A 24,556-nucleotide genomic window follows, 5' to 3' on the forward strand; every position below is an offset into this window, starting at 1 on the left:
CTGAGGTGGGGCACCAGTCCCTTGGGCAGTTCCTGAAAGATCCTGTTCTTTAGAATCAGGCTCTGTATTCCTGCTATTGTTTCTGGGTGCTTTTTACTGACAGCTTCCCCTGAGATGCCCCAAGTGATGCAGAAGACACACGCAGGGCCTAGAGATGCTTTATTGGGGACAGGCTCCTGCCACAGGCCAGGGTTCTCAGGCCGAGGGGAGGCCCACTCCTTGTTCCTCCGTGTGCCTGGGGCTTCGCTGATAGCAGTAGGCTGCATTTCACTTCTTGATTTTTTTGGTCACAGTTTTGGTTGTGCTGGGGGCCCCAGCCAGAGAGGCCTTGGGGGCTGTGGCCGCTCTGGCCCCCTTCCTTGCCTGCATAGTGCTTTGCTGGCCCCTGGGAGCCAGAGGGCACAGTCTCTTGGTGGTAGAGGAGGCCTCTGGCAAGGAAGCGGGCTCCGGGGTTGTCTCTTTCTCTTGTGTGGGGGTGACGGAAGGGCTGCTGTCCCCAGCCATGGGCGCCCCCGGCAGCGGGGGCAGGTCTGTGAGGGTGGGCTGAGTCTCCACCCTCAGCTGGTGCTCCAGCAGGGCTGTCTGCTGCCTGAGCTCCCGGTGCCTGCTCATTCCCTGCTCCAGCTCCTTGAGGAAGCCTGTGAGGGGTGGGATGGTGGGTGGTGGATAGAGCCCCGGGCTTGGCAGAAGCAAACTCTCCCCTACCATCCCTAGAGGGGAGGAGACAAGGCAGGTTGGGAAGGACTATTCTGGCCCTGGGACCACCTCCCCAGACACCGCCTGTCTTAGCTTCTCCCGGACCCCACAGGGCAGCTGCACACTTTGGAAAGCAGGGTCACCTCGTTCTGAGCAGAATGGGCCTCTGAGCTCTGGGAACTCCTCATCCTCATCACTCAAGGCTGTACCCTCCTCGTCCGAGGTCCAGCGCTCTGCCACAGGCTGCCCGTCCAGGTCTAGGAGCAGTGGCAGGGCTTCTGTCAGCAGCTTCCTGCGGGGCGGAAACAGCAGAGGTTACCCAGGAGGGCACCCTGGGTGTGGAGCTGGGAGGATGTGCAGACACAAGCCGCAGCAACCACACCGGGAGAGGTGGTGTTCTTGAGCTAGAAGATGGGCCTGTGGTCAGGTCAACACGGGAACCTTTAGTTCCTCCTCACCTGTAGCCATCCTGGTTGGTGCAGCTGTTTCCAGTCAGGTTGAGGATGAGAAGGCTCTCGGGGAATTCATCTGCACACAGCAAAGAGCGGGGGATGAGGTTCGCACCCCCACCTTCCAGTCCAAAGCCACTGCCCCTTTGCACAGCCCTCCAAGCCCCCTGGAGGATGTGCTGCTGACGTAAGCACAGGGAGGAGGGCAGAGAGGAGGGAGGGCATCCCAGGACCTATTCCATGAGCCAGGGCAAGGGCGTTCCTACCCAGCTTCAGCGTTTCTATCAGGTTCTCAGAAAGGTCCAGAAACTGGAGGTGGGGGAGGTCACGGAGGTTTTCCACTTGCCTAATTTGGTTTCCTGCCAAAGACAGGAAGCTGTAGGGGAAGGGAGGGGGAAAGACAACTGAATCACAGAACAGCTGGAGGAAGGGATGGGAGCCCCAGGTGCCCGGGCCCCCCTGGCTCAGCAGCTGGACGAGTGGGGACACAGGCCCTCCTGGGGTCAGGGAAGCAGAGCTAGGCTTGTGGGATCCTTGGCTGACCAGCAGCTGGGCTTGGGGACATCTGAGCCAGTTTTCTGGAGTATTACCAGGTTTCCTCCCCTTCATTCTAGCTCTTCTCCCCTCCCCCAACCCTGCCGGAGCCCTGGCACCATGTACCGTAAGGAGGGGACGCAGGCCAGGTTCTCAATTCTCTGAATCTTGTTCTGCAGGAAGAGACCAAGGTGGGGGAAACCAAGCTAAGGTCAGTTGAGTGGGGTCCCTTTAAAGGGACAAAGCCCTAAGACCATGTCTACTCTTGAGGCTGGAGACCTGGCCCTTTGGGAATGATCACCCCACTCCTTGAACAAGTCATGAGTGCCTTGGGATGATTTGCTTTCTCCAAGTCGATGGCTGAGGACATAAACTTGGGGCTGGCTAAACTTGATTTAAGTACCCTGATCACCCCACAACCTGGACATCAGAGAAAGGAAACCAAGGGGGGCCAGGAAACGGAAAGGCCTTGGTCGTGGACTGCACACGCAAAGGGGAGAGCAAACCTGTGCTACTGTGACCTGGCCAGTGTCCGTGGGGGAAACTGGGAGGGATCTGGGCATATTCAACCTGGGGGAGCCCAGAGATTAACCGCCCCCACTCCCACCCCCACCAAAAAGCCTTTGAGCTTCTGAAGGATGCAGAGGAATCTTATGCTTCTCTCTTCCTGTCCTTCAAAACAGGAAATGGACTTGAGCTGTATAACATGAGAGATTTAGGACAGACACCATCTAGGACTTTTAGAACAAGCAAAGTGTCTGATAGAAAAACAGTGATTTAAGAGCAAGGTCAGGATCTCTTTTGGGTGCATTGGTCTTTCAATTCAACAGAATTCCTGATTCATCTGGAAACCGTTTCAATGAAGGTCTGCCTGCCTCAACACCAGTAAATGGACAAGATGACCTGGTTGGCGTCTTTCAGATTAAACAAACATGACTCACAGGGGCTGGAGTCCCCTCCCCAGGGAGAAGGAAGGGCAGGAGGCAGGACATTACCCCTTGCAGATAGAGGCTGTGAAGATTCTGGAGGCCCTCTAAGTTCCTGATAGTGGTAATTCCCTCCCGGTCCAGGCGAACAGTCTGCAGTTCAGCAAGCGTGTGGAACCTGGGCAAATGGGTGCTGTGACAGAGTGCCACTTCTGTGGTCTCTTAGCAGGAAGATGGAGGGGAGGGTGTTTTAAGGAGGGATGGATGGCTCAGTGACTCTGATCAGATGTCAGGGACACCTGCTTGACTCATGAGGTGGGGTCTAGATTGGGAACCTGGGTTGACTTGGAGACCTCAGTAACTATCAGTAGCACTGGGAGGGATAAGGGTGAGAGGGGAGTGAGAATCCTTGGACTGGGAAACTGGGTGATGGCAGCTATGGTTCCTGCAGATGTGGGGGCAGACTTCCTCCAGCCAGCTTGGGTTGGGGAGGCAGGGGCTGGGGCAGAGAGGAGATGCTTCCTTACATCCCTTCTGAGTGGTCCATGGAAGGAAAATCACTTGTTCCACCCATCCATTCATTAATCCTGCAACATTTACTGAATGCCCATTAGAGACAAATGAGAGAGTCCCTGCCCATCACTACTAGGGAAGCTGGCCAAACATCTATGACAAGTGGATGACAGAAGCACGTGCAGAGGACTAAGGGAGTAGACTATACATTGAATCCAGGGGATTCAGGGAATGGTTCCTGGGGGAGCTGACACATTAGTAGGAGTTAGACTGGAAGGAGAGGGGGGATGAGAAGGCATTTCAAGCAGAAGGAATAGTATGTGTGATTCCAGCCTTTCTTCAACTGCAATGTGCCCATGAACCCCTTAGGGAGTCTTATTAAACTGCATATTTTGATTCAGTAAGTGGGCCTGAGATTCTTCATTTCCAACAAGCTCCTAGGTGATGCAGATGCTGCCCACCCACCCCAGCACCACTCTGAGTAGTAAGTGCTAAGCTGTGGGAACATGGGGTCTTAGAGGAATCACACTTACGGAGAGTGGCAAAAAATAAGGTTGAAAAGGCACCAGGCTAAAGTGTTTGGATTTTATTCTGGAGGTGCTAGGAAGTTAAGGAAGGTCCTGTCAGGGAGTGTCTGATCAGATTTGTTATTTAAAAGGATCATTTTGGCAACAGTATGGGGTGCCTGGACTGGAGGCAGACAAACTAATTAGGAGTTTGTTGAGAAGTGATGACTTTAGACCCTTATTTAAAGCAACTGAGTGGGCATGGTGAAAAAGAGAATGAATTTTAAGGAGGAAGAATCAGTTGGACATTGCCACTGACTGAATGTGTAGAGTAAGTAAAGAGAGGGACAAAAGTAAGTTGACCAATCAGTAGAGCTCAGGGGACTGGTCATTCTCTGTGTTTCAACGTTCCAGCACCCCTTTCCTCTCCGGTGCACTTACATCTTCTCTGACAGATCCTCATCTTCAGGGAAGGCCAAGTTCCGCCTAGTGATGAGGGCTTCAGTAATGCACACGCCACTGATTTCCTCTGGACTCTGGGCAAGTTTAGCTGTGAAAAGATGAGTCCAGTTGTTACATTTCCTTGTTCTTGGGGGCCTGACTCTACTGTTAACCAACTGTTCTACCCATCCCACCTCCCTACTCACCTCCAGGCATGATCTAAAAGTTGCTGGCTTGCGGAGCGATTGGAACGAAGAGAAGTAGAGCAGCTTGGACAGCCCCTGGGAATGGAAGAACCCAGGATGGTATGAGGAGAGAGAAGCTCAGAGAACTGGGGGATAAAGGAATGGGGTTGGTTCAGAGCTAACTGTTGGGGTGGGGCAGAAGACGAAAGTAAATCGAGGTGGAGGATCTGGAGTTTGAGGAGTGTATAGGGGCTTTCCAGGCCGCCTACAGGGGGATTGTAGGTAGATAACGGTGCGGACGGATGGAAAGAGCGGCTCGAGGTGTCGTTGCTAGGAGACCGGACGCCTGATGACGCACCGGAGAGGGCGGGCTCTCAGGTGCCGGGTTCAGCGCATGAGGATTGCTGCTCCAGCTGGCGGCTCCTCCCTCCGCTTCCGGTCCTGGGACTACCCACAATCCTTAGCTCTTTCCGTCGCGGTCGTCTCCCGGTCCTTCTTCCGGTGGCGATGGCTGCGGCCGTGGCTGGGATGTTGCGAGGGGGTCTCCTACCCCAGGCGGGTAAGGAGCGGCCCACGTCTTCGCGGCGCGTTCTGGCCGATGCTCTCTATTCGTCTCCCTCCTCTGCTGCTGGTCATTTCCCCAAAGTTCTGATCCCAGACAGCTCTCGATGACTGTAGATATTAGTTTAATGAGTGATTTTTGAGTACCTTATATAGACCAGGCACAGTGATAAGTACTTTACATGTATTACTTCGCTTAAACCTTAAAGCATCCTATGAAGATCTCTGGCCTGATCTAATTTCCTGTGATTCCAGATTCTAGTAATAACAGCAACACAGCAGAAGCCTCGGGGACAACCACAGTACTTATTCTCTATCCCCTAGTCCCCCTGCCTTGTTTAGGGTTTAAACCCATTACCCAGTTTTTTTCTGCCTCCAGAAATTAAGATCTCAGGCCTTCCGTAGCCACCCTCTGCAAAGGTCTCCCCTGTTAAGTCTATCTGTCACCCTGTTTATTGACCCCTTCGCCTCTTCACACACTGTACTTTTGCATTTGTTTGTCTTCTCTATTAGACTTTAAACTCCATCAAGGCAGAACCGTATTCATTCAGCATAGCCAGCAGGTGGCATGGTGCTTGACATTAGTAAGCATGCTGTAGATATTTGTTTAATGAATGATTTTGAGTACCTTATATAGACCAGGCGCAGTGATAAGTACATGTATTTCATTTAAACCATAAAGCATCCTATGAAGAAGGCATTCTCTTCCCCTCTTTACAGGTGAAGAAACTCCTTGAATGGTCAAGGTCACAGCCAGTAAGTGGCAGAAGAAAGATTGGAAATGGGCTCCATGTGTGTCAATTCTATCTCACTAAAACTGCAAAAATTTGGTTCCATCTGATACAGAGCTTGTGCTCTCAACAGTTAGGATTTGTGGCCACTAGCAAGAAAACCTCTCACTTCAGCAAAATCTCCATGCTCTCTGATTATTAGAGCCACCTTCTGACTGAAACTTTCCCTGAGATCCCATCCTAGGCTTGGGGAGGGCTGAAAATGGGAAGCTGTAACCTGAGTCCTTTTGTTGAGAATGAAGGGGTTTCTTTGGCCTTGGTATCTCGAGTGTCTCCCTTGTCTTCTGAGGGGTGCTCTGCAGCAATGCCTGTAAAGAAGGAAAGTAGAGAGGAGAAAAACTTGTTTGGGGGGAGATGTGAGAACAGTATAACTTTTCCCTCCTGCTTCAAATCCTGGGGGAAGGAGTAGTGCTTAGAGCAGTGATTCTCAAACTTCAGCCCTCATCAGTATCACCTGGAGGGCTTGTTAACACACTGTTCGCTGGGCTCCTCTTCAGAGCTACTGACTCCTCATCAGTATCACCTGGAGGGCTTGTTAACACACTGTTCGCTGGGCTCCTCTTCAGAGCTACTGACTCAGGAGATCTAGGACAGGGCCTGAGAAGTTGTATTTCTTACAAGTTCTGGGTGATGCTGATGTTGGGTTGGGAGTTGGTGGTAGTGCATACTTTGAGAGCCACTGGCTTAAAGTTGGCAAATTGTGGCAGGGCTGGTCTTTTCTCCATAGTTAGTTGTATTAGAAACAGGCTGCATCTGTTTGTTTACATGGTGACTGGCTGCTTCCATGATACAGTGGCAGAGATGGCTCTCAAACATAACATTTTTGTTTGGTCACTTAAGAAAAATTTGTTCAACTCTTTCCTTTTAAAAATGTGTTCGAAATACTTTCTCCTTTGCTCCTGTTTTTCCTCATCTCTGTGCATAAAGAAGAGCTGGAGAAGTGGGTTCCTCCAGGATGAAGCACCTGAGCTAAGGTCACCCATTAAAGAAAAGAAAAGGTTTGCGGATTCAGGCTTTCCAGCAGACAGTTCCTTGTTCCACTCAATGCCAAGGCTAGCTTTGTGAGCTCCGTGCATAGAGGCTGGATTCTTTGTCTCTGGAGCAGACTAAGGTTCTTTGTCTCTGGGATAGACTAAGGCTTCCAAGAGGCTACATCTCACCACGTGGCCCTTTTTTTCTCCCAGGCCGGCTGCCCACCCACCAGTTTATCCGCTATGGCTCCAAGGCTGTTACTCGCCACCGTCGTGTGATGCACTTTGAGCGGCAGAAGCTGATGGCTGTGACTGAGTATATTGCCCCCAAACCTGTTGTCAACCCAAGATGCCTGCCGCCCCCTCCCAGCCCCCCGCAGGAGGTGAGGAGGCTGGGCATGTCGCCTGGTGGTGGGATGGTGGATTAAAGTGATCTTGTCTCTGTGGCCATAATGAAGTAGCACTCCACGACATTGTCATCTACATTGTTACTTCCCCACTTTGATCCCAGAGTTCAGATCCTTTAAAATGAAATCTGCCTTTGATTCTCTGTTGGCCTCTTGGACTCCGTGGATTGTACAGGTGTGGGTTTCCTTCACTCTTGTCTCCAAAAATGTGTGATTGAAACTCTCCACATAGGTGAGGGGAAGAGAGAACATCCCACTGATCTTGAAGCTCCCAGGTTTTCTTAGAGGAACAATACAAAGTTTTTGGTCCTTGAAAGAGGGCAGAAAGATCAGTGGAGTATTGTTAACTTGATGGTGGTTTTCAACTCCCCAAGTTCTCAACTTTGAGAAACACTGTCTTGAGAAAATGAAGTCTTGTTCTGTGAAAATACCTCAATTTTGAATCAACACTGTAAAAGAGTAATCTTGTCTTTAAATTGATAAAAGAATTCAACATGAGTACAGTCTCAGAGGGCTAATTAAGTAATTTTGACAATATTATTATCAAAATAACATGAGCTGGGTCAGACTGTTGTCCATTTCAAAGGGACTGAGTGTTCTCAGGTGTTAAAAACACTGCTCTAGGCACATGGAACTCTGTTCAATGTTATGTGCCAGCCTGGATGGAAGAGGGGTTTGGGGAAGAGTGGCCACATATATATGTACGGGTGAGTCTCTTGGCTTTTCATCTGAAACTACCTCAACAGTGTTAATCAGCTGCACTCCAATACAACATAAAAAGTTTAATGTTTGAGGGGAAGAATGCTGTTCCAGGGGATTTCCTGGCAGTCCGGTGGTTAGAACTCTGCTCTTTAACTGCCAAAGGCTTGAGTTCAGTCCTTGGTCGGGGCACTAAGATCCCACAAGCCGCATGGCGCCATAAAAAGATGATAGTATAAAATTTTAAAATAATAAAAATGCTGCTCTGAAGCCTGTAGTTATCAGATGGAAATGAAAGGGTGGAGTGAGAGAACATGTTTCTGAGAGTCAGGGGCCCGGTTCTCCTTCCTGTGCCCTAATCTTCACTTGGGCATCACTGGGAGCTCTGGCACCCATCCCTGAGGGAGTAAGGAGTACTAGAAGGGGCAGCTTATGTCCCCTTGGTCCTCCCTTCTTGACCTCAGGAGACAGGCCTCATCCGGCTCCTCCGTCGGGAGATAGCCGCAGTTTTCCGAGACAACCGAATGATAGCTGTCTGCCAGAACGTGGCTATGAGCGCGGAGGACAAGCTTCTCATGCGGCACCAGCTGCGGAAGCACAAGATCCTGATGAAGGTCTTCCCCAACCAGGTAGGGAGTGGACCCTCATTCCCCGCCTTGTTCCCCACCCGCTCCACCCCCATGTCAGACCACAGCATCTCTCCCAAGAAGTGGCATTCCCAGCTCCCTTCCATGGCAGCTCTCTAGTCCGGGCCCTGAACTGTGTTAGGGCTTGAGGAGACCTTCATTAGCTTGAGCCCACAGCCTGGTGTGGCCTGTGACCAAGGTGGGTGACTCTTCCTCCTACTCAACCCCAGTAAGCCCTTCTCTCCTGCCGGTCCAGATCCTAAAGCCCTTCCTGGAGGATTCCAAATACCAAAACTTGCTGCCCCTTTTCGTGGGGCACAACTTGCTGCTGGTCAGTGAAGAACCCAAGGTCAAGGAGATGGTGCGAATCTTGAAGAGTGTGCCTTTCCTGCCGCTGCTGGGTGAGCAGCCAGTTGGGGGTGGGGCTGAAGTGGAAGTGGGTGCTCCAGCAGCCTAGTGTCACCTTCAAGGCTCGTGTGGGTAAAAGTGTGGCCATGCTTGGAGGGGACCCCTCCTCACAATGGGGCCTGCCTGTGTCACTCTGGGGAGGGGAAGTTCAGACACCTTGAGTCTAGTCAGGGGTGTTTTGTTGTTTATAGTTACTAAGTCGTGTCTGACTATTTTGCGACCTTAAGGAGTATAGCCCACCAGGCTCCTCTGTCTATGGGAATTCCCAGGCAAGAACACTGGAGTGGGTTGCCATTTCCTCCTCCGGGGGATCTTCCAGACCCAGGGGCTGAACCCAGGTCTCCTGCATTAGTAGGTGGATTCTTTACCACTGAGCCACCAGGGAAGTCCAGTAAGGGGGTAGTGGGTGTTGAAACCCACACAGATGAATATGCTTAAACAGGCCAAGGGAAGGGTGCTGAGGGACAGGATTCCTCTGACGCTGAGAAACCCTGGAGGTGCTTCTTCTGGAGAATTCTGATTTCATAGTTATCTGTTGGTGGGGCAGGAATCTGTGTATATAATACAGATGATACAAATTCCGCCCCCGCCCCCGCCTCCATCAACATGCACTCCATGGTTCTTCAAGGAAGTTTAGGAGGAAACACTGATGTTGTGGGGGTTACATAATACACGGAAGGGTTTTCCAGGAAGAGTTAGGAAGGAGAGGAGGGGACTGATCTGAAACACTGGGAGTGGGGTGGGACACAGGGAGGGACTGGACCTGGGGGAAGGCTGGGAGGTAGAAAAGGGTGGTGAGAGCAGATTCCTAGGGTGGAACCGTTGTCTTTGAAGAGGAAACTCCTGTGTGGGAGCCTCGCTGATCCTGTGTTCCTCTAGGTGGCTGCATTGATGACACCATCCTCAGCAGGCAGGGCTTCATCAACTACTCCAAGCTCCCTAGCCTGGCCCTGGCACAGGGGGAGCTGGTAGGAGGGCTCACCCTCCTCACAGCCCGGACCCACTCCCTGCTGCAGCACCACCCGCTCCAGCTGACTGCCCTGCTGGATCAGTATGCCAGACAACAGCACGAGGGGGACCCCGTCGTGCCAGCCAGCACGCAGCCGGATCCTCCCAACCCTGTTCAGGACTCGTAGCCAGCCTCCTGTACCCAGCCTGCCCATAAATACATTCTGCCCTGTTGGCTGTTGGAGACATGGGGAACTTAGGGTGGGGAGTGGTGGTGTTACCTGGCGTTTACTGACAATGATCTCTTTCAGTACATGGCCACCCAGAGATGTAGGGGAATTTCATTTCACAACAGAGGCTTGTAATCACTATCTTTGTTTCTAGTTTTCCTAACTTGGGACCTGATAGGAGCCATCTCTGTCCGTTTTCCAGGTCCAAGGCGGAGAAGCCCTGCCTTCTGTTTTCACTGTGCCTCGCTGCACACGCCTCCCAGCCTAGCCCCTTGTGGCTCCTACGTGCCAGAATAGCTCAGCTGAGTAGGTAATTGTGCTGAGAATGGCATCTGTTGAGAGCCTGCTGTGCCAGGCCCACTGCTAACCACTTTACATGTGCTAGTTCCTTGATTTCTCACATAATTATCCCGATTTCACAGACAGGAAGACTGTGGGGAAAAGAAGTCAAATGGCCTGTGAAAGGCCATGCTGTTAGTAAGAGGCAGCACAGGGACTGAACCAGGTGCTTTTCAGCTGTGAGGATGCTCCCCTGGTTTTCTACACTAGAGCTTTCTCATTAGGGCCCCAAGAGTGCTTTGAGTGTTCATTCTGTGCCCTCGGGGTGTGTCGTGTCATGGGAAAGTTGGGAGCACTGCTTTATGATAAAGTGAAATACATTTTTCTTAACTGTGCTTTGCTGTTTATAAGCTTATCCTCCCTGTAGACATATTCCCAAGGTCATCTCTGACTCACCTCCCTTCCTAGAACATCTCCCTCCTCCCGTGTCCAAGCCTGCCACTTGCCTGTACCTGCTCCCTCAAATGACACTGCTTACACGCTTGTCTTTTTGAAGGTAGCCGCCCGCTTTACCAAGTAGCTGACGTGTCTCAGGTGGTTCAAAACAAAAGAGCTGATGGGGAGGAAACCAGGATTCTGTTTCAATGATGGGGTCTGAAGGCTCTTAGTAGGAGTCCTCATCCAGGTCTCAGGGAACTGAAAGTTTCTCATGGAGGATGTTTAACTTGGAGCCCGCCCTTGTCCTTGATGGGAGCGCGTTCCGGGTGGACACGGGCGATGCACGGAGGTGGCCGTGGCTCATTTCTGGGACTTGGAGCAGTGCCTCAGCTTCCTCAGTCCTGGGCAGACGCTGCTCTGGCAGTGGCGATCTGCGGCAGCTTTTCCTTCCCTGGTCCAGGACCAGCTTCCCACCGTGCCCAGCTCTGCCCTTCGCCCAGGGATGCTCAATCAACATAAAGTGAATTAAAAGGCCCTTGAGGCTCCTGGGTGCTAGAGCTAGTCTGGCCAGTGCTGCCCAGTGCTCTCCCTGGCTCCAGAGCCCTGCCAGGTGCCAACAGTGCCCTCCTGGGGTGGCAGGAACGGCGCCGAGGTTCTGAATGGAACACACAGTACGCATTTTCTGAGAGATGTAAGACCCTGAAGGGTAAGCCGAGACCCAGGCGGAGACAGCTGGATGGGAAAATGGCCCACGTCACATTGGAAATCAAAGAACCTCAGACTGCACCCTTCACCCGCTGGCGGTGCCTGAGGCCACACGGTTCAAAACCCACTTCTTTCTAGAAAGGGGCTGTACTGCACTTAGCTGTCAGTCCAGTTCCCATCCATTTGAATAAATTCCAGACTTTTCAGCAAGAGCAAGTTTTTAATTAGAATTGAGCAGCTGCACACTACTCTAGCAGAAGGGCAAAGGTGCTCAGAGAGGGGGGCTGAGCTAGCCCTTTACCAGCCAGCCTGTTACTGCCCTGGACCTGCTCCTGATCCAGGTAGGCCGGGGGTGGGTGGGGGTGTCCTACCACCTAGGTGCTTCCAGCCCCCGTATGTCCTGACCTGGCGGCGCATCACCCCAGTGACAGCCTCACTGTGGCCCTCTTACCTTGACTGCCCTGCTGACTGTGCCCTTGGCACCATCGACTGTGTCCCCTTGGGGCATCCCTCCCTTCCTGTCAACCTGATAGCTCTGCTGGCTCCAAATCTAGCCACCTATTTTCAGTTGTAAAATGAGAAGCAGGGGTTAACAAGGAAACGGCCTTGGGTACTAACGGGTCAAGGCCATGCTGGTATGAGTAAATTCTTTACGACCGCTGGCTTGAGGCCAGCAACTCCCCGGTACTCTGTGATCTATCTGGAACTGAGCCCAAAGGGGACTCTGTCCTCACTCCCAAGCCTGGGCACTGGGGAGTCGGCTCAGCCCTGAGTCCTCCCAGGAGCAGGGGGGCAGAGCTGAGCGGCCGCCTGGAGCTCGGCAGGAGGAGGGGCCGAGGAGGGGGAGGCGAGGAGATCCGGCTAGAGGGGAGGCTCCGACGTCTCCTTCCTTCCTGGTTCCTGCTGCAGCTGCCGCCACTGCTCAGCTCTGAGAGCAGGGAGCAGGTGGTTCGGAGACCGTGACTCAGAGGTGAAGCGGTGCTCGGGCCAAGGAGCACTGGCGTCCATGGACCCTGGGGTAAGGAGGCTGCTCTGGCATCAGCTGACATGCCCTGAGAGGGCTTCCTCCCACCTGAAGCTGGTGGGTCACTGCTCTGGAGATGAGGGCGGGAATGGAGCTGGAAAGAGGGCAGCCACCTGGCTCACCTCGACCTGCGCCCTCTGTAACAGAGTCTGCCCCTCCACGCACAAGGAGTGAGGGGCCAGGATCCCGTGGGGCCAGGAAGAGGGTACAGAGATGTCCCAGTACTGGAAGACTTTGGTAACTTCCAATGGCTAGAGTGCAGGAGTTTCCCCCAGATCAGCCGCTCGTAGCGTAGCATGGACCCCTCTGCCCTGGCCTTCCCACCACCCGCACCCCCCACATCCCTGTCCCGCCTGACCTCAGCTCCTCAGGTGCTTGCTAGCTCCATCGGAAGATGTGAGCTGTTTCCCCAGCCTCAGGCCAACCTTGCCCCTCCAGTCCCCTCCCCCATCTCTCACACATGGAGTCTCATGCGTTATTGATCTCCCCGTGGAGTCAGGATGGCCAAGACTGGTGCCCAGGGCGCCTGTGGGCACGGCTGAGGGACCAGTGTGGACCTCAGCATGCGTCTCCATCAGCCTGTCCCCAGCTCTCTCCAGGTGGATGGGGTTTCTCAGGAGCCCCAAGGACTGGGATGGAAAAAAGGAGGTTGTGGGGGGGCGGGGCGCGCGGTGGACCGAGGGTCCGAAGTGGGCATCCTGAGAGGATGATTGATGGGGGGCCCAGGGGAAAATGGGAGCTGTCTCAGGGCTCAGTCTCTCCAGGCAGAACAATGGGAGCCCGTGAAGTAGAAGATATGGAGGTCAGTTGGTCAGGCAGCTGGGGAGCTCTGTGTGGAGCTGGGGTCAAGGGTTGGGGGGTGCTCTGTAAAAGGTTGATGGCAGGGGCACCTGCACTTCTGTGGTGGTGGTGGTGGGGTCGGGATCCCGAGGAAGAGGGGCTGGGGTGAGATCTCGCCTGCCCAGTCCCTGAATCCCTCTGCCCTATTTTGGAGGCTCTTCCTTCACTGCCCGGCTCACCTCTGATTACCCCCAGGGAATCCTTCAGAGAAAGCACCCAGTGTGTCCAAGAGCCAGAGAATGTGTGTGCCTAAGGTGGGGCGGGGCGGACTTTTCAAGGTTTTCTCTTGGCACCGGCCTGCCTGCTGCGCACTCTGCCTCTCTGGGTAGTGGCCGCAGCCGGAGGGTGTGGGCAGGGAGACCTGCCCAGAGTGGGGATGGGCTCGGGATGGGCTTGGCAGGTAAGCGGAAGATGTGCTGGGGCTCTCAAGACTCAGAGGGAGCAGGAGGGGGTGGAGGTGGGGAAGGTGACAGCCAAGTCTGTGCTAACAGCATTTCTCTCTGCTTCCAGGGCCCCCTCAGGACAAGGTGACGTCCCTCCCCTTTTGCTCTCCGTCCTCAGCAGGGAGTGGCCACTCACTTCCCCATGGACTTCCAAGACTGGGACCCTCCCTCCCTGGCCGAGAGCACTCAGTCTGCAAAGCCCAGCGGTGCCCAGCAGGTCTGAGGGTGGGAAGCGGGTGGGGGCGGAGGCCGGGGGGCTGGCCCTCAGGGGACAGACAGATGTGGTGGCCTCACCGCTCCCCGCCCCCTCGTCCTTTGTCCTGGACTGCAGGCCAGCGAGCTGTGGGAGGTGGTGGAGGAGCCTCGAGGCCGGCTGGGGGCAGAGGGTATCATGCCCGAGAGGCAGGAAGGCCACCTGCTCAAGAAGAGGAAGTGGCCTCTGAAGGGCTGGCACAAGGTAGGGTGGCAGGGCAGAGGGAGGGGCCAGATGCAGGGGCCAGAAGGGATGTGGGGCCGCTGGGCAGCGCAGGCTGTCTGTGTGTGAGGAGAGACTTCCGTGTGGTTGCTCTCCCCACACCCTTTCCTCTCCGTGCCCCCCACCCCGGTCCTGTTCCCTCTGGGCATCCTCACAGAGATACTTCGTGCTCGAGGATGGGATTCTTCACTACGCGACAACTCGGCAAGATGTGAGTTGGGGCCTCGGCTGTGGGTGTGAGAGGAGGGGGCCCTGGGCAGGCAGGGGGCTTCTGGAATCCCCTAGAGCAAGGCCCAAATCCCAGGTGTGCCGTTTTCTGGGCGTGGGGTCTTGGGCAGGTTTCTTCCCTGGGTCTCAACTCCTCACCCCTAAGGTGGAGAGAGGGTGATCACCCACTTGTAGAGTCTTTGTTGGGTGAGGGCTCTTGGGACAGTGCCAGGCTCAGATTAGTGCCCAAGACCGAGGGGCTTTATCATCCTTGTCCTCGTACCGTGCTCAGGCAAGAACGAGAAACTAAAGGCCTAGACACCTGGGCTCTGCAGGAGGTTCATTGTCCTCAGCCCTGCCTGCAGACTCCCGAGGGTGGGAAGTGTTCCTCGCCCTGTGACTCCCTGGAGCTCTGGTTGTGACATGATGTAGCAGGCTGGCCAGTGCACGGGAGGACGACTGACATGTCCTGCTGACACTGTCACTTGAGCCTGAAGGTGAACCTGCTGCCTGACCTTCGAACCTAGCATGACCTCAAGGGGATGGTGGCCTTGAGTTGGCCCGGTGGCCTCAACTCACGTCCCTTTCCCTCTTTGGTCTCTCCATCCCAGATCACCAAGGGGAAGCTCCATGGCTCCATTGATGTCCGACTGTCGGTCATGTCCATCAACAAAAAGGCCCAGCGCATTGACCTTGACACTGAAGACAACATCTACCACCTCAAGGTGACGTCCGTGGGAGGCAGGGGGTGGCTTGCCCCCTGGCAGAGGCACTGGGTCACGCAGGAGATAGGGGCAGGGGCCGAGGGGCCGTCTGAGTTTGACCAGAGGGGAGTTCCCACCATGTACAAGAGCCAACGGCAAACTGGCCCTGTTGGTTCTTATGTGATCAGGCACAGAGAGGGGCCTTTGCACCATCTGTGTGCTGTAGGGAGAGATCCTGCCTGCCTGGGGACCAGAACCCCAACTTCTTGCCCCTAGAAAGCAATCCTTCCCTTCATGCGTCCCTCTCGTTCTCCATCACCTCTGCAGATCAAGTCCCAGGACCTGTTCCAGAGCTGGGTGGCCCAGCTGCGTGCCCACCGCTCAGCCCAGCACCTGGATGTGCCCCGAAGCTTGCTGCCCAGCACCGCCCACTGGAAGGTAAGATGGGCCCCAGGGCAGGACCCGCTCACGTGAGGATTGAGATTCAAAGAGGAGCTGCCTTCTTGACCTTTGACTCGCCCCACAGGTTACCGGTGCCCAGCCTCCGGTATCGGGTAGTGCCTCGGCTCTGCCAGGGGTTGGACCTCGGGAGAAGGTGTCTTCCTGGCTGAGGGACAGTGATGGGCTGGACCGCTGCTCTCACGGTGAGGGACCCCTGGCCTGCATGGGGAGGGCCCATGCTCTTGTGTCTCGGTGGCATCAGCAGTCACAAGGAGGAGAAAGTGTGACCTCTTTTCCTGCTCTGGGAGCTCCCGTCTAGTGGGGGCGACAGCCTCTGCCTCTAGGCTGATCAGGTCTCCTGGGCCCTACCCCCAGAGCCTCAGGCTCACAGAGATGGTGGGGCTCTTGCTCTAAGCACATAGAGCTGGACACAGGGCTGGGACTCCTGACAAAGAAGATCCTGGGTGCCAACACAGGGAGGGGGCCTGAGGAGGAGTGCCAGGGAAGGGGTGTGTTCTGGCATCAGGTTCCTAGAGTTGGGGGCTCTGATGTTGGCCTGGGAGAGGGAAATGCAGACGGAGTCAGGAGAGCGAGGGTGAGGGCCGCCTGGCCTGTGTGGAGGCAGCGGAGGCGAAGTGTGGTCTGGGGACAGAGTGCAGAGGGGGTGCGGGTGCTCCCTGGAGGCCAAACCAGAGAGTGGTAGCCTGGAGCGGCCGTGGGCTCGTGAGTGGGAGAGGGAGGCAGTGTTGGGGCTCCCCAGGCTGCTGGTGAAGTCTTTGGAGGAGGGAGGGGAGCTGGCCAGTATTGGGAGAGGGCCTTCCTCATCCATCCTTCCCACAGAACTCTCGGAGTGTCAGGGCAAGCTCCAGGAACTACACAGACTCCTCCAGAGCCTGGAGTCCCTGCACCGGATTCCCTCAGCCCCTGTCATCCCCACGCACCAGGTGAGGTCCAGACGGAGACAGGGGCCCGCCCCGGGCTCTCTCCCCTCCTGCCGCATTCATCTCCATCACCTCCCCAGACAGGTCCCCTGGCCCCCTTACATGCTGCCACTTACTGGAGAGCCACCGTCTCCCAGTTGCCCCTCCCCACTGTGTCCAGACTGCCTCCGGGCTGTCTCTCTGCCCCTTTGGAGCGACCCCTTCCCCCTGTGCCCAGGCAGCTGCCAGGCTGTCGGTCTTCTGCTTCCTCCTCCTTGGCCGTCCACCTCTCTCTTGGCTTCGGGGGTCTTCTCCACCCTGAGACCGAAACTCACCCACCTCAACTTGCCAGGCCTCGGTGACGACGGAGAGACCCAAGAAGGGGAAGCGGACCAGCCGCATGTGGTGCACACAGAGCTTTGCCAAGGACGACACCATCGGGCGGGTGAGGTGGTCCCTGAGACGCTGGGTGGGAGGCACTGAAGGAGGCTGGGCCCTTCCACCCTTCCCCTTCACCCACAGGTGGGTCGTCTCCATGGCTCAGTTCCTAACCTGTCTCGCTACCTGGAGTCCCGAGACCCCTCGGGCCCCCGAGGGCTGCCGCCCCCAGACTATGCCCACCTGCAGCGCAGCTTCTGGGCCCTGGCCCAGAAGGGTGAGTGTGAGCTGGAGCAGGTTGGGGGAGGGGGAGAGAGAGGAAGGGAGTCTGATGGCCGACCCTGCCCCCACAGTGCACAGCTCGCTCAGCAGCGTCCTGGCCGCCCTCACTGCTGAACGGGACCGACTGAGGGACCTGCACCCGGGTTCGGAGCCATCCAGGCTGGGGGTGAGCCTGGGGATGGGGTGGTCAGTGGGAGGAGCGGCCTGAAGATGGCAGGCCTGGGGGTGGTCGCAGGGCTGGACCAGGAAGGGGGTTGGTTGAGGCAGGCCCTGCCTGACAGACCTTCAGTGTGTGTGGGGGGGGCTTCCCCTATCCCCATCCTGTACTGGCTCCCTCACTCTCTCCCCGCAGGTCTCTGAGACTTCAGCCGGCCCGAGGCGCCTCCACTCGTTGTCCATCTCCTCCGACACCACTGCAGACTCCTTCAGCTCCCTCAATCCCGAGGAGGTGGGAGCTGGGTGGACGGTGGGGCCCTCCTTTCTCAGCAGGAGTGAAGGCAGGGTTCTCTTTCAGACCTGAAACTCCAGCCCCTTTTGCAGAACACAGGCAGCAGCCGTATCCAGATCATTTCTTAATAATGTGTAGAGCGCTTTTAAGTCAGGACCTCGTGAGGAAGTCGATTCTTACCCTCAAGTTTACAGATAAGGAAACTGAGCCTTAATGGATCTAATGATGGGCCCAGGCTCCTGTACTATATGGGTTTGAATTTGGCTGTACTGCATGCCGGCCTCGTGACCCTGAGTCTCTTAATGTACAGAGTGGGGGTTATAATGGCACCTACCTTGCAGAGTGAGTGTCGGGACTGAGTTGACACATGCCAAGGGCGTAGAGCTGGGCTCAGAGCCAGTGCCGGGAAGTGCAGGCAGTTATTGTGGAACCTGTGTCTCTTTACTCCCAGGCCGGGACCTTTCCCCAGGCCTCGTACCCCATGATGCTCACTCCCCTCCACATCTCCTCCTGCTCTGCACGACTCAGACAGTAAAAGTCCCCAGTCACACTTCCTCTCGAGGGAACTGTCAGGCCAGGGGAGCTTGGCCTGACTCTCCTGGCTGGGCCTCAGGCCGACACCAGTCTTGCTCCCAACAGCAAGAAGCTCTGTACATGAAGGGGCGAGAGCTGACCCCCCAGCTGTCCCAGAGCAGCGTCCTATCCCTTGCTGACTCCCACACAGAGTTCTTTGATGCCTGTGAGGTTCTCCTCTCTGCCAGCTCTTCTGAGAATGAGGTGAGGGAAGGGGGAAGTTGCCTGTGAGAGGGGAGGGACCCTGGGAATAGAGGGCTGGGGTTCCGGGAGACTAGAGTCAGTAGATCCCCAAGTCCTTTCTAATCAGCTCAGCCGCTCTCTCTGGGAACATGGCCAGACCTGCTGGGTTTGTGTGGCCCTGCTTGGAAATCTCTGCTAAGGACCCCTCTTCCAGTTTGATGTGCTCTATCTTCATGGGTTCTCCTGAAACTGCTGCCTCAGCTGTACCCCCAGTCATCTTTCTGTGACCCCATTTCAGCCTCTGCACTCCCTTGACCCTTGCCTTCCCAACCCTGGACCCCAGGAATCCCTTACTTCCCTCCCTTCATGTCCACCAGGTCCCTGAGATGGGGGCCCTCTCCCTCCCAAGGTGGCAGGGCACACCATGACACCAGGCCTCCTGGGGCAGTGTCTTAGGGTTCAGACCCCCCAAATATGTTCTCTTCCCCTTCCCACCAAAGGGCTAGCTGGGCAGATTCTCGCCAGGCCCTGGGTACTGCCCAGCTGCCCGGGGAGGCCTAGTCTGCCCGGCCTGTCATCTGTCCCGGCCCAGGGCTCGGAGGAGGAGGAATCGTGCACCAGTGAAGTCACCACCAGCCTGTCCGAGGAGGTGCTGGATCTCCGGGGAGCCGAGCGCTGTCAGAAAGGTACCCACCTGGCGAGCAGGAGGGAGGGCTGGAGGTGGGCCCGGAAAAGGAGCGTGCCGGGCCCAGGCCCCTTGGGAAGTCGTCCCTTGTAGGACTGGTGGGCTGATGGCTTTGGACGTTGACTCCAGGGTGACTCTGGAAGTGAGGAAGGCTCAGCTATGACCTGGGTTCCAGCGGTGGCTCTGCAGGGTGGGGCTGGCTCAGCTTGGGGCCGGCCTCCACACTGGGCTTCTGAGGAGGCTCACGTGGGCCTCCGTGAGGCAGAAGAGCCCACTTTGCCACCTTTTATTATAGCAGCCTGGCTTTGTAGTGTCATTTTACTCCCAGGCGCCCATTTGCTTGTCTGTACGATGGGCTGGATAACCTGCATCCTGACCTTGGTTTCTGTGTTTGTGAAAGGGAGTGGAAGCCAAGGATGGGACTCAGGAAGGGGTTCTGGGGTGCAGGGTTTCCGTTTCCAACAGTGGGAAGCGTCCTCTGGTTCTTAGCCCTGTGCCCACCTAAATCCCCGGGAGCTCCTCAAGAGTTAGCCCCCTGCCACCTGCCCCGGCTCCTTGTAGTGAGTCGAGCCTGAAGCCTGGGAGTGAGCACACCTCGGGGCGCTGCAGGAGCTTAGGAGGGGCCCTGAAGTGGTGTGCAGCGGAGAGGGACAGGCGAGTTGTGTTCCAGGAGCAGCCGTGGGGCCGCCCCGCCGCCGATGCCTGCCAGCTGCCAGCGGGCCCGGCACTGACGTGAGCTTGTGGAACATCCTGCGGAACAACATTGGCAAGGACCTGTCCAAGGTGTCGATGCCAGTGCAGCTCAACGAGCCGCTCAACACCCTGCAGCGGCTCTGTGAGGAGCTGGAGTACAGCAGCCTCCTAGACCGGGCCAGCCGCACCGCCGACCCCTGCGAGCGCATGGTACGCCGGCCCCGGCGGCTGCCACCTCCCACGATGCGTCTCCCAGCCCCATCCTCGCCCGGGTGAGGTGGCCGTGGGGTAGCATCTCCGTTGATCCCCTGGTGCTCCGCCCCCTTTAGGTGTACATTGCAGCCTTCGCGGTGTCTGCCTACTCCTCCACGTACCACCGGGCGGGCTGCAAGCCCTTCAACCCTGTCCTGGGGGAGACCTATGAGTGTGAGCGCCCTGACCGAGGCTTCCGCTTCATCAGTGAGCAGGTGCAGGCCAGGAAGAAGCGGGCTGGCGGGGGAGCTGTGTGGATGAGGCCAGGGAGGATCCAGGCTTCAGGGGGCCAGGGCAGGGGTGAGAACACCCTGCAGATGGGCAGTCAGGAAAGGAGGTCCCCACTCCTTGAAATACCTGCATCGTGTTCTGGGTCAAGGAAGCTCATAGAAGGTTATTCTTGAGCTCAGTCTTGAAGGGTGGATTGGAGGTGGCCAAGTGTGCAAGGAGGTGGGAGACCAGGCTGTTCCAGGCAGTGTAAAGGGATGGATGGAGCACCTTTGGAAAGAGTTAGAGACCAGGCTGGAAGACAAGGCAGGACCAAACCTTGAGAAGCCCTGTGGGTGAATATAAGGAACAGTTAATTGGTTGGCTTTTAAATCCTGAAGGTCACGGGAAGTCATGGGAGGGTTTTAAGCAGTAGAGCGACATTCTTAGAATTGCACTTTGTAGGGAACACTCAGGCAGTGGTGGGCGCCAGGGGATGGGGAGAGGCAAGGAGAGCCCTGGAGGGGAGTGAGCGAGAAGGGAGAAAGTTGGGGCTTGTGGGAAAGGAGAGGATGGTGGAATTTGGGTGGTGGCCAAGGATGACAGGGACAAGAGACCTGGAACTAGCTGGTCTTCTGGTTCACAGGGGAACTGGGGTGGAAGTGAGGGGTGTTGGGGGCCTGGGGTCAGGAGCAGGACCCCACGGTCCTCAGGAGCAGCCTCCAGATAACTTCTTTGCTCCTCAAGGTCTCCCATCACCCCCCCATCTCAGCGTGCCATGCAGAATCTGAGAACTTCATCTTCTGGCAAGGTGAAAGTTGGAGCCGGGAGTGAAGGGCAGATGGGGAGGGGCTGGAACACCCTCTGGTCTTACCTCTGCTGTTGCTTTTCCTTCCCCAACCCAACTCCAGACATGAAGTGGAAGAACAAGTTCTGGGGCAAATCCCTGGAGATTGTGCCTGTTGGGACAGTCAACGTGAGCCTGCCCAGGTGAGTGTTCCTAAGTGCTGGGCAGCCGGGCCCAGCCCACAGGCCATGCTCCGGGCTGGGATGGGGAGGTATCCTGAAGCTGCTCGGGGTAGGGCAGTGTCTGGACACTCTACAGCCATGTTTACAGCAGTTGTCAGTAAAGAAAGGGGAAAGTCTTAGAGCTGGAAGGGCTCATCAAGGCCATCTGACCAAGAGGCTTTCACAATTTTTGACCATGACTCACAGTAAGGAATGCATCTGAGACTTGAAGCCAGGGTACTATAACACACACACACACACACACACACACACACACATACACACAGAAATCTAAAGTAGTTTTAGGACGAGTCACAAACTGTATTTGAAGCACCCGCACCTAGCTCATCTTACAGATGGGGAACTGTAATCAGAGGCCAGTACAAGGGGTGCAGGAGACCCTGGGCTTCAGGGTCAACAGTCCTGGGTGGGAGTCTTAGTTCTGCCACTTAACAGTTATGCAGTAGCAAAAATACTTGAGTCTGCTCGTCTATAAAATAAGAGTAATAAGCAATAGCCAGCAGAAGTGGATAGTAAACAGGCTGTTGTATATGATCAGCCCACCGTGGTCCCCGGCATCCAAGAGTAGGGACACTGTCTATGTTTTCACTCCCATGACTTAGGCATTTAGGAGCTTTCTCAGCAAATGGAGATGTGTTAGTTGAGTACTCTCTGGGAAGGCTGCTCTACTTAATAAATATGTCATCCTTCATGGAAGGGCCACGAGCTGGAACCAGGACGCCGGGGTTCCTTCCCCAGACCCACGTGACCTGCTCGGATGAGAGAGACACTCCCCGGGTCAGGGTAGCACTTGTTCCCCAGGGCCAGCCAGCTGCCCCTCACCCACCCTGCGCTCTCTCTCTCAGGTTTGGGGACCACTTTGAGTGGAATAAGGTGACGTCCTGCATTCACAACATCCTCAGTGGCCAGCGCTGGATCGAGCACTACGGGGAGGTGCTCATCCGAAACACGCAGGACAGCTCCTGCCACTGCAAGCTCACCTTCTGCAAGGTGGGCAGCCCCCTGCCCCCACTCCCTGCCCCAGCAGCCCCTCCACTAGGAGGGGAGGGGACCGCTTCCTAAGCCCCCTGCCCCACCCCCACGCCAGGCCAAGTACTGGAGCTCCAACGTCCACGAGGTACAGGGGGCTGTGTTCAGCCGGAGTGGCCGTGTCCTCCACCGACTCTTTGGAAAGTGGCATGAGGGGCTGTACCGTGGACCCCCGCCGGGCGGTCAGTGCATCTGGAAGCCCAGTAAGTGGGGTGCTTGGGGCGGGCTGGGCAGGGGTGAGGGCAGCTGCGCACAGTCCACCTGCCCCAGCCCCCTGCCTTCCCCCTAGACTCAATGCCCCCAAACTATGAGCGAAACTTCGGCTTCACTCAGTTTGCCTTGGAGCTGAATGAGCTGACTGCAGAGCTGAAACGGTCCCTGCCTTCCACGGACACGCGGCTCCGGCCAGACCAGAGGTCAGTGCCAGGTGGGAGCCACTCTGGAAGCACCGGGCTTCTCCCTCCCCATGGGGGTTTGTGCACAGACCAGGGACTGTATCCTTCCTTCTTGGTGTTGCCTCAGGGAGATGGGACCTGTCTGAGGGCAGAACTGGGCAGGGACAGAAGCCTTGGATTGATTTGGGGGCCCCTGAGGGTGGGGCGGTTCCACTGACGGCAGTCTGGGTGCCCAGGTACCTGGAGGAGGGGAACATACAGGCGGCCGAGGCCCAGAAGAGAAGGATCGAGCAGCTTCAGCGAGACAGGCGCAAAGTGATGGAGGAGAACAACATTGTCCACCAGGCGCGCTTCTTCAGGTGCCCCCGTGCCCCCTCGACCACCACCCCTTGCTGCTCCGCCTTTCTCTGAACTCAGGGCCGCCCCCTCCCCACTAGTCCCTTGCTGCTTTGAGTGGGGCCCATGGTGTGAGGCAACGTCTCGGGACCGGCCTCAGTGCTGGACGCTCACCCCTCCCCTTCCCCGGCCCCTTCCTCCCAGGCGGCAGACGGACAGCAGCGGGAAGGAGTGGTGGGTGACTAACAACACGTACTGGCGGCTGCGGGCCGAGCCGGGCTACGGGAACCTGGACGGGGCCGTGCTCTGGTAGCCCAGGCCCCAGGGGCAGGAGGCCTCGGTTCCTCCCTCCTGCCCCCACGGACACATGGACGGGGCCAGGCTCTCCCACTCGCTGCCCTGGAGACCGAAGGGGCAGCCCTGGCTCTGGCCCTCTCCCCTCTGCCGGCCAGAGGGGCTTCATCTCAGCCCATCTCCCACCCCTTGTTTGGGGTGGGAAGCAGGATTCCCCAGTCTTGTTGCCCCCAGACAACCGGCATGTAAGACCCTCCTTGCTCTGCCATCCGCCTTCCTTCCCTCCTGGGGTTCCTGGGGGAGTCTCCAGGCCCTCAAGATCTTCCCCATTTCAGTGCCTTCCTAGGACACAGGGGACCCCTTGATGCTCCCCAGGCTTCCTCGGCCCAGGACTCTGGCCCCTGCTGTGAGGCTGTGTGGTTGGACTGAGTGAAGGAGAGGGGATGGCCTTTTCTCCCACCCCTGTCCCTCCCATGCCCCATCTCTAGCATCTTCTCTCCATGCCCTGGCCCAGGGGGGCTCCCTTTGCTTGGCCCTGGCAGTCTCTCCCATCCTCCCGGATCCCCTTCTCCCAAACCGCAAAACGCCTGCAGCCGCCAGCTCCTTCGTCCCTGGTCCTCAAGTGGCTTCCTTCAGTCTCAGCTCAGCGGATCCCCCCAGAGCAGGCAGGGCAGGAAGGGTACCTGGCCTCTGACCCACCAGGAGTGATCGAGCACGTGTGCGTGTCTCTGTAGAAGTGTGTGTGTCTGTGTGCCTGTGTACTGCTTGCGGGCGAGCAGGATTCCTCATGTAGGCCGGACGTCCTGCTCCCGTTGCTGCTCATCTTACCAGTCTGCCTCTGATAAAGGTGAATTGCTATGACATTCCAAGCTCCAATAAAGACTGTCTCAAACTCTGGCCTGTGACCATTCCTTTAAAAACACGTGTGCTCAAGCTCAGGCTTTTCTTGAGGCTCAGCTGGTAAAAAACCTGCCTGCTAATGCAGGATGCACAAGAGACTCAGGTTCAATCCCTCGGTTGGGAAGATCCTCTGGAGAAGGAAATGGCAACCCACTCCAGTATTCTTGCCTGGAGAATTCCATGGACGGAGGAGCCTGGAGCTGTAGTCCATGGGGTCACAAAGAGTCGGACACGACTGAGCAACTTCACTTTCTTTCACTTTCAGAGCCTCCAGTCACTTCCATTTTAATGCTGGCTTTCGGGCCGATATTTTAAAAGAGAAATTTCAAATACATCCATTGCTTCTGAGTTTCTCAGGGAAAACCCAGACTCTTCAACCAGGCAGAAACCTGTGTGGTCCCTGTCCCCCACCCCCAGCATCCTTGGTCAGGTCTGTGCTCACCCTCTCACTCCCTTGGTGACTTTTCAAGGAAAGGAGCGGGGAGGGGAGGGATGGGAGAACAGG

General features: G+C 56.3%; 3 protein-coding genes across 9 annotated transcripts; 2 read left to right on the plus strand and 1 right to left on the minus strand.

Annotated features, from left to right (window-relative positions):
- Window positions 1–142: 142 nt before the first annotated feature.
- LRRC46 (leucine rich repeat containing 46) lies at window positions 143–4,674 on the minus strand. Of its 6 annotated transcripts, none has more exons than XM_070388806.1 (9): window positions 4,609–4,674; window positions 4,272–4,346; window positions 4,066–4,174; window positions 2,675–2,798; window positions 1,806–1,852; window positions 1,412–1,521; window positions 1,155–1,224; window positions 840–988; window positions 143–710 (listed from the first exon to the last, which is right to left on the minus strand). In XM_070388806.1, exons 2-9 carry the CDS (start codon window positions 4,279–4,281, stop codon window positions 268–270), a joined length of 1,062 nt encoding a protein of 353 aa, XP_070244907.1. In that variant the 5' UTR covers window positions 4,282–4,346; window positions 4,609–4,674; the 3' UTR covers window positions 143–267. The 6 variants fall into 6 exon arrangements, with proteins under 6 accessions (XP_070244907.1, XP_070244906.1, XP_005898031.2 ...); XM_070388805.1 differs by having other exon boundaries at window positions 4,520–4,657; XM_005897969.2 differs by lacking the exon at window positions 4,609–4,674 and having other exon boundaries at window positions 143–638; window positions 2,675–2,783; window positions 4,272–4,599.
- A 34-nt stretch (window positions 4,675–4,708) lies between these two features.
- MRPL10 (mitochondrial ribosomal protein L10) lies at window positions 4,709–10,565 on the plus strand. The gene is made up of 5 exons (XM_005897970.3): window positions 4,709–4,809; window positions 6,787–6,956; window positions 8,144–8,308; window positions 8,562–8,706; window positions 9,593–10,565. Exons 1-5 carry the CDS (start codon window positions 4,758–4,760, stop codon window positions 9,847–9,849), a joined length of 789 nt encoding a protein of 262 aa, XP_005898032.1. The 5' UTR covers window positions 4,709–4,757; the 3' UTR covers window positions 9,850–10,565.
- A 151-nt stretch (window positions 10,566–10,716) lies between these two features.
- On the plus strand, window positions 10,717–24,048 carry OSBPL7 (oxysterol binding protein like 7). 2 transcript variants are annotated; one of them, XM_014478884.2, is made up of 23 exons: window positions 10,717–12,331; window positions 13,688–13,837; window positions 13,952–14,077; window positions 14,253–14,306; window positions 14,914–15,027; window positions 15,334–15,444; window positions 15,533–15,650; window positions 16,288–16,391; window positions 16,720–16,812; window positions 16,890–17,022; window positions 17,099–17,193; window positions 17,380–17,475; window positions 18,115–18,252; window positions 18,824–18,917; window positions 19,587–19,819; window positions 19,939–20,076; window positions 20,816–20,879; window positions 20,980–21,058; window positions 21,943–22,087; window positions 22,185–22,329; window positions 22,416–22,542; window positions 22,758–22,880; window positions 23,062–24,048. In XM_014478884.2, exons 2-23 carry the CDS (start codon window positions 13,763–13,765, stop codon window positions 23,168–23,170), a joined length of 2,514 nt encoding a protein of 837 aa, XP_014334370.1. In that variant the 5' UTR covers window positions 10,717–12,331; window positions 13,688–13,762; the 3' UTR covers window positions 23,171–24,048. The 2 variants fall into 2 exon arrangements, 1 of the variants encoding a protein (XP_014334370.1); XR_011467985.1 differs by lacking the exon at window positions 23,062–24,048 and having other exon boundaries at window positions 22,460–22,542.
- Window positions 24,049–24,556: the final 508 nt, after the last annotated feature.

Source organism: Bos mutus, chromosome 19 (genome assembly GCF_027580195.1).
Source record: "Bos mutus isolate GX-2022 chromosome 19, NWIPB_WYAK_1.1, whole genome shotgun sequence".
NCBI classification, from domain to species: Eukaryota; Metazoa; Chordata; class Mammalia; order Artiodactyla; family Bovidae; genus Bos; species Bos mutus.

Coding starts and splice junctions, on each gene's coding strand:
- LRRC46 (XM_070388806.1), bottom strand. Junction 989..1,154: donor ACCAACCAGGATGGCTACAG/GTGAGGAGGAAC, acceptor TCCGCCCCGCAG/GAAGCTGCTGACAGAAGCCC. Junction 711..839: donor CCCATTCTGCTCAGAACGAG/GTGACCCTGCTT, acceptor CCTCCCCTCTAG/GGATGGTAGGGGAGAGTTTG.
- MRPL10 (XM_005897970.3), top strand. CDS start 4,758: ATGGCTGCGGCCGTGGCTGGGATGTTGCGAGGGGGTCTCCTACCCCAG. Junction 4,810..6,786: donor GGGTCTCCTACCCCAGGCGG/GTAAGGAGCGGC, acceptor TTTTTCTCCCAG/GCCGGCTGCCCACCCACCAG. Junction 8,707..9,592: donor GCCTTTCCTGCCGCTGCTGG/GTGAGCAGCCAG, acceptor GTGTTCCTCTAG/GTGGCTGCATTGATGACACC.
- OSBPL7 (XM_014478884.2), top strand. CDS start 13,763: ATGGACTTCCAAGACTGGGACCCTCCCTCCCTGGCCGAGAGCACTCAG. Junction 14,307..14,913: donor ACGCGACAACTCGGCAAGAT/GTGAGTTGGGGC, acceptor TCTCCATCCCAG/ATCACCAAGGGGAAGCTCCA. Junction 22,543..22,757: donor CGGCTCCGGCCAGACCAGAG/GTCAGTGCCAGG, acceptor CTGGGTGCCCAG/GTACCTGGAGGAGGGGAACA.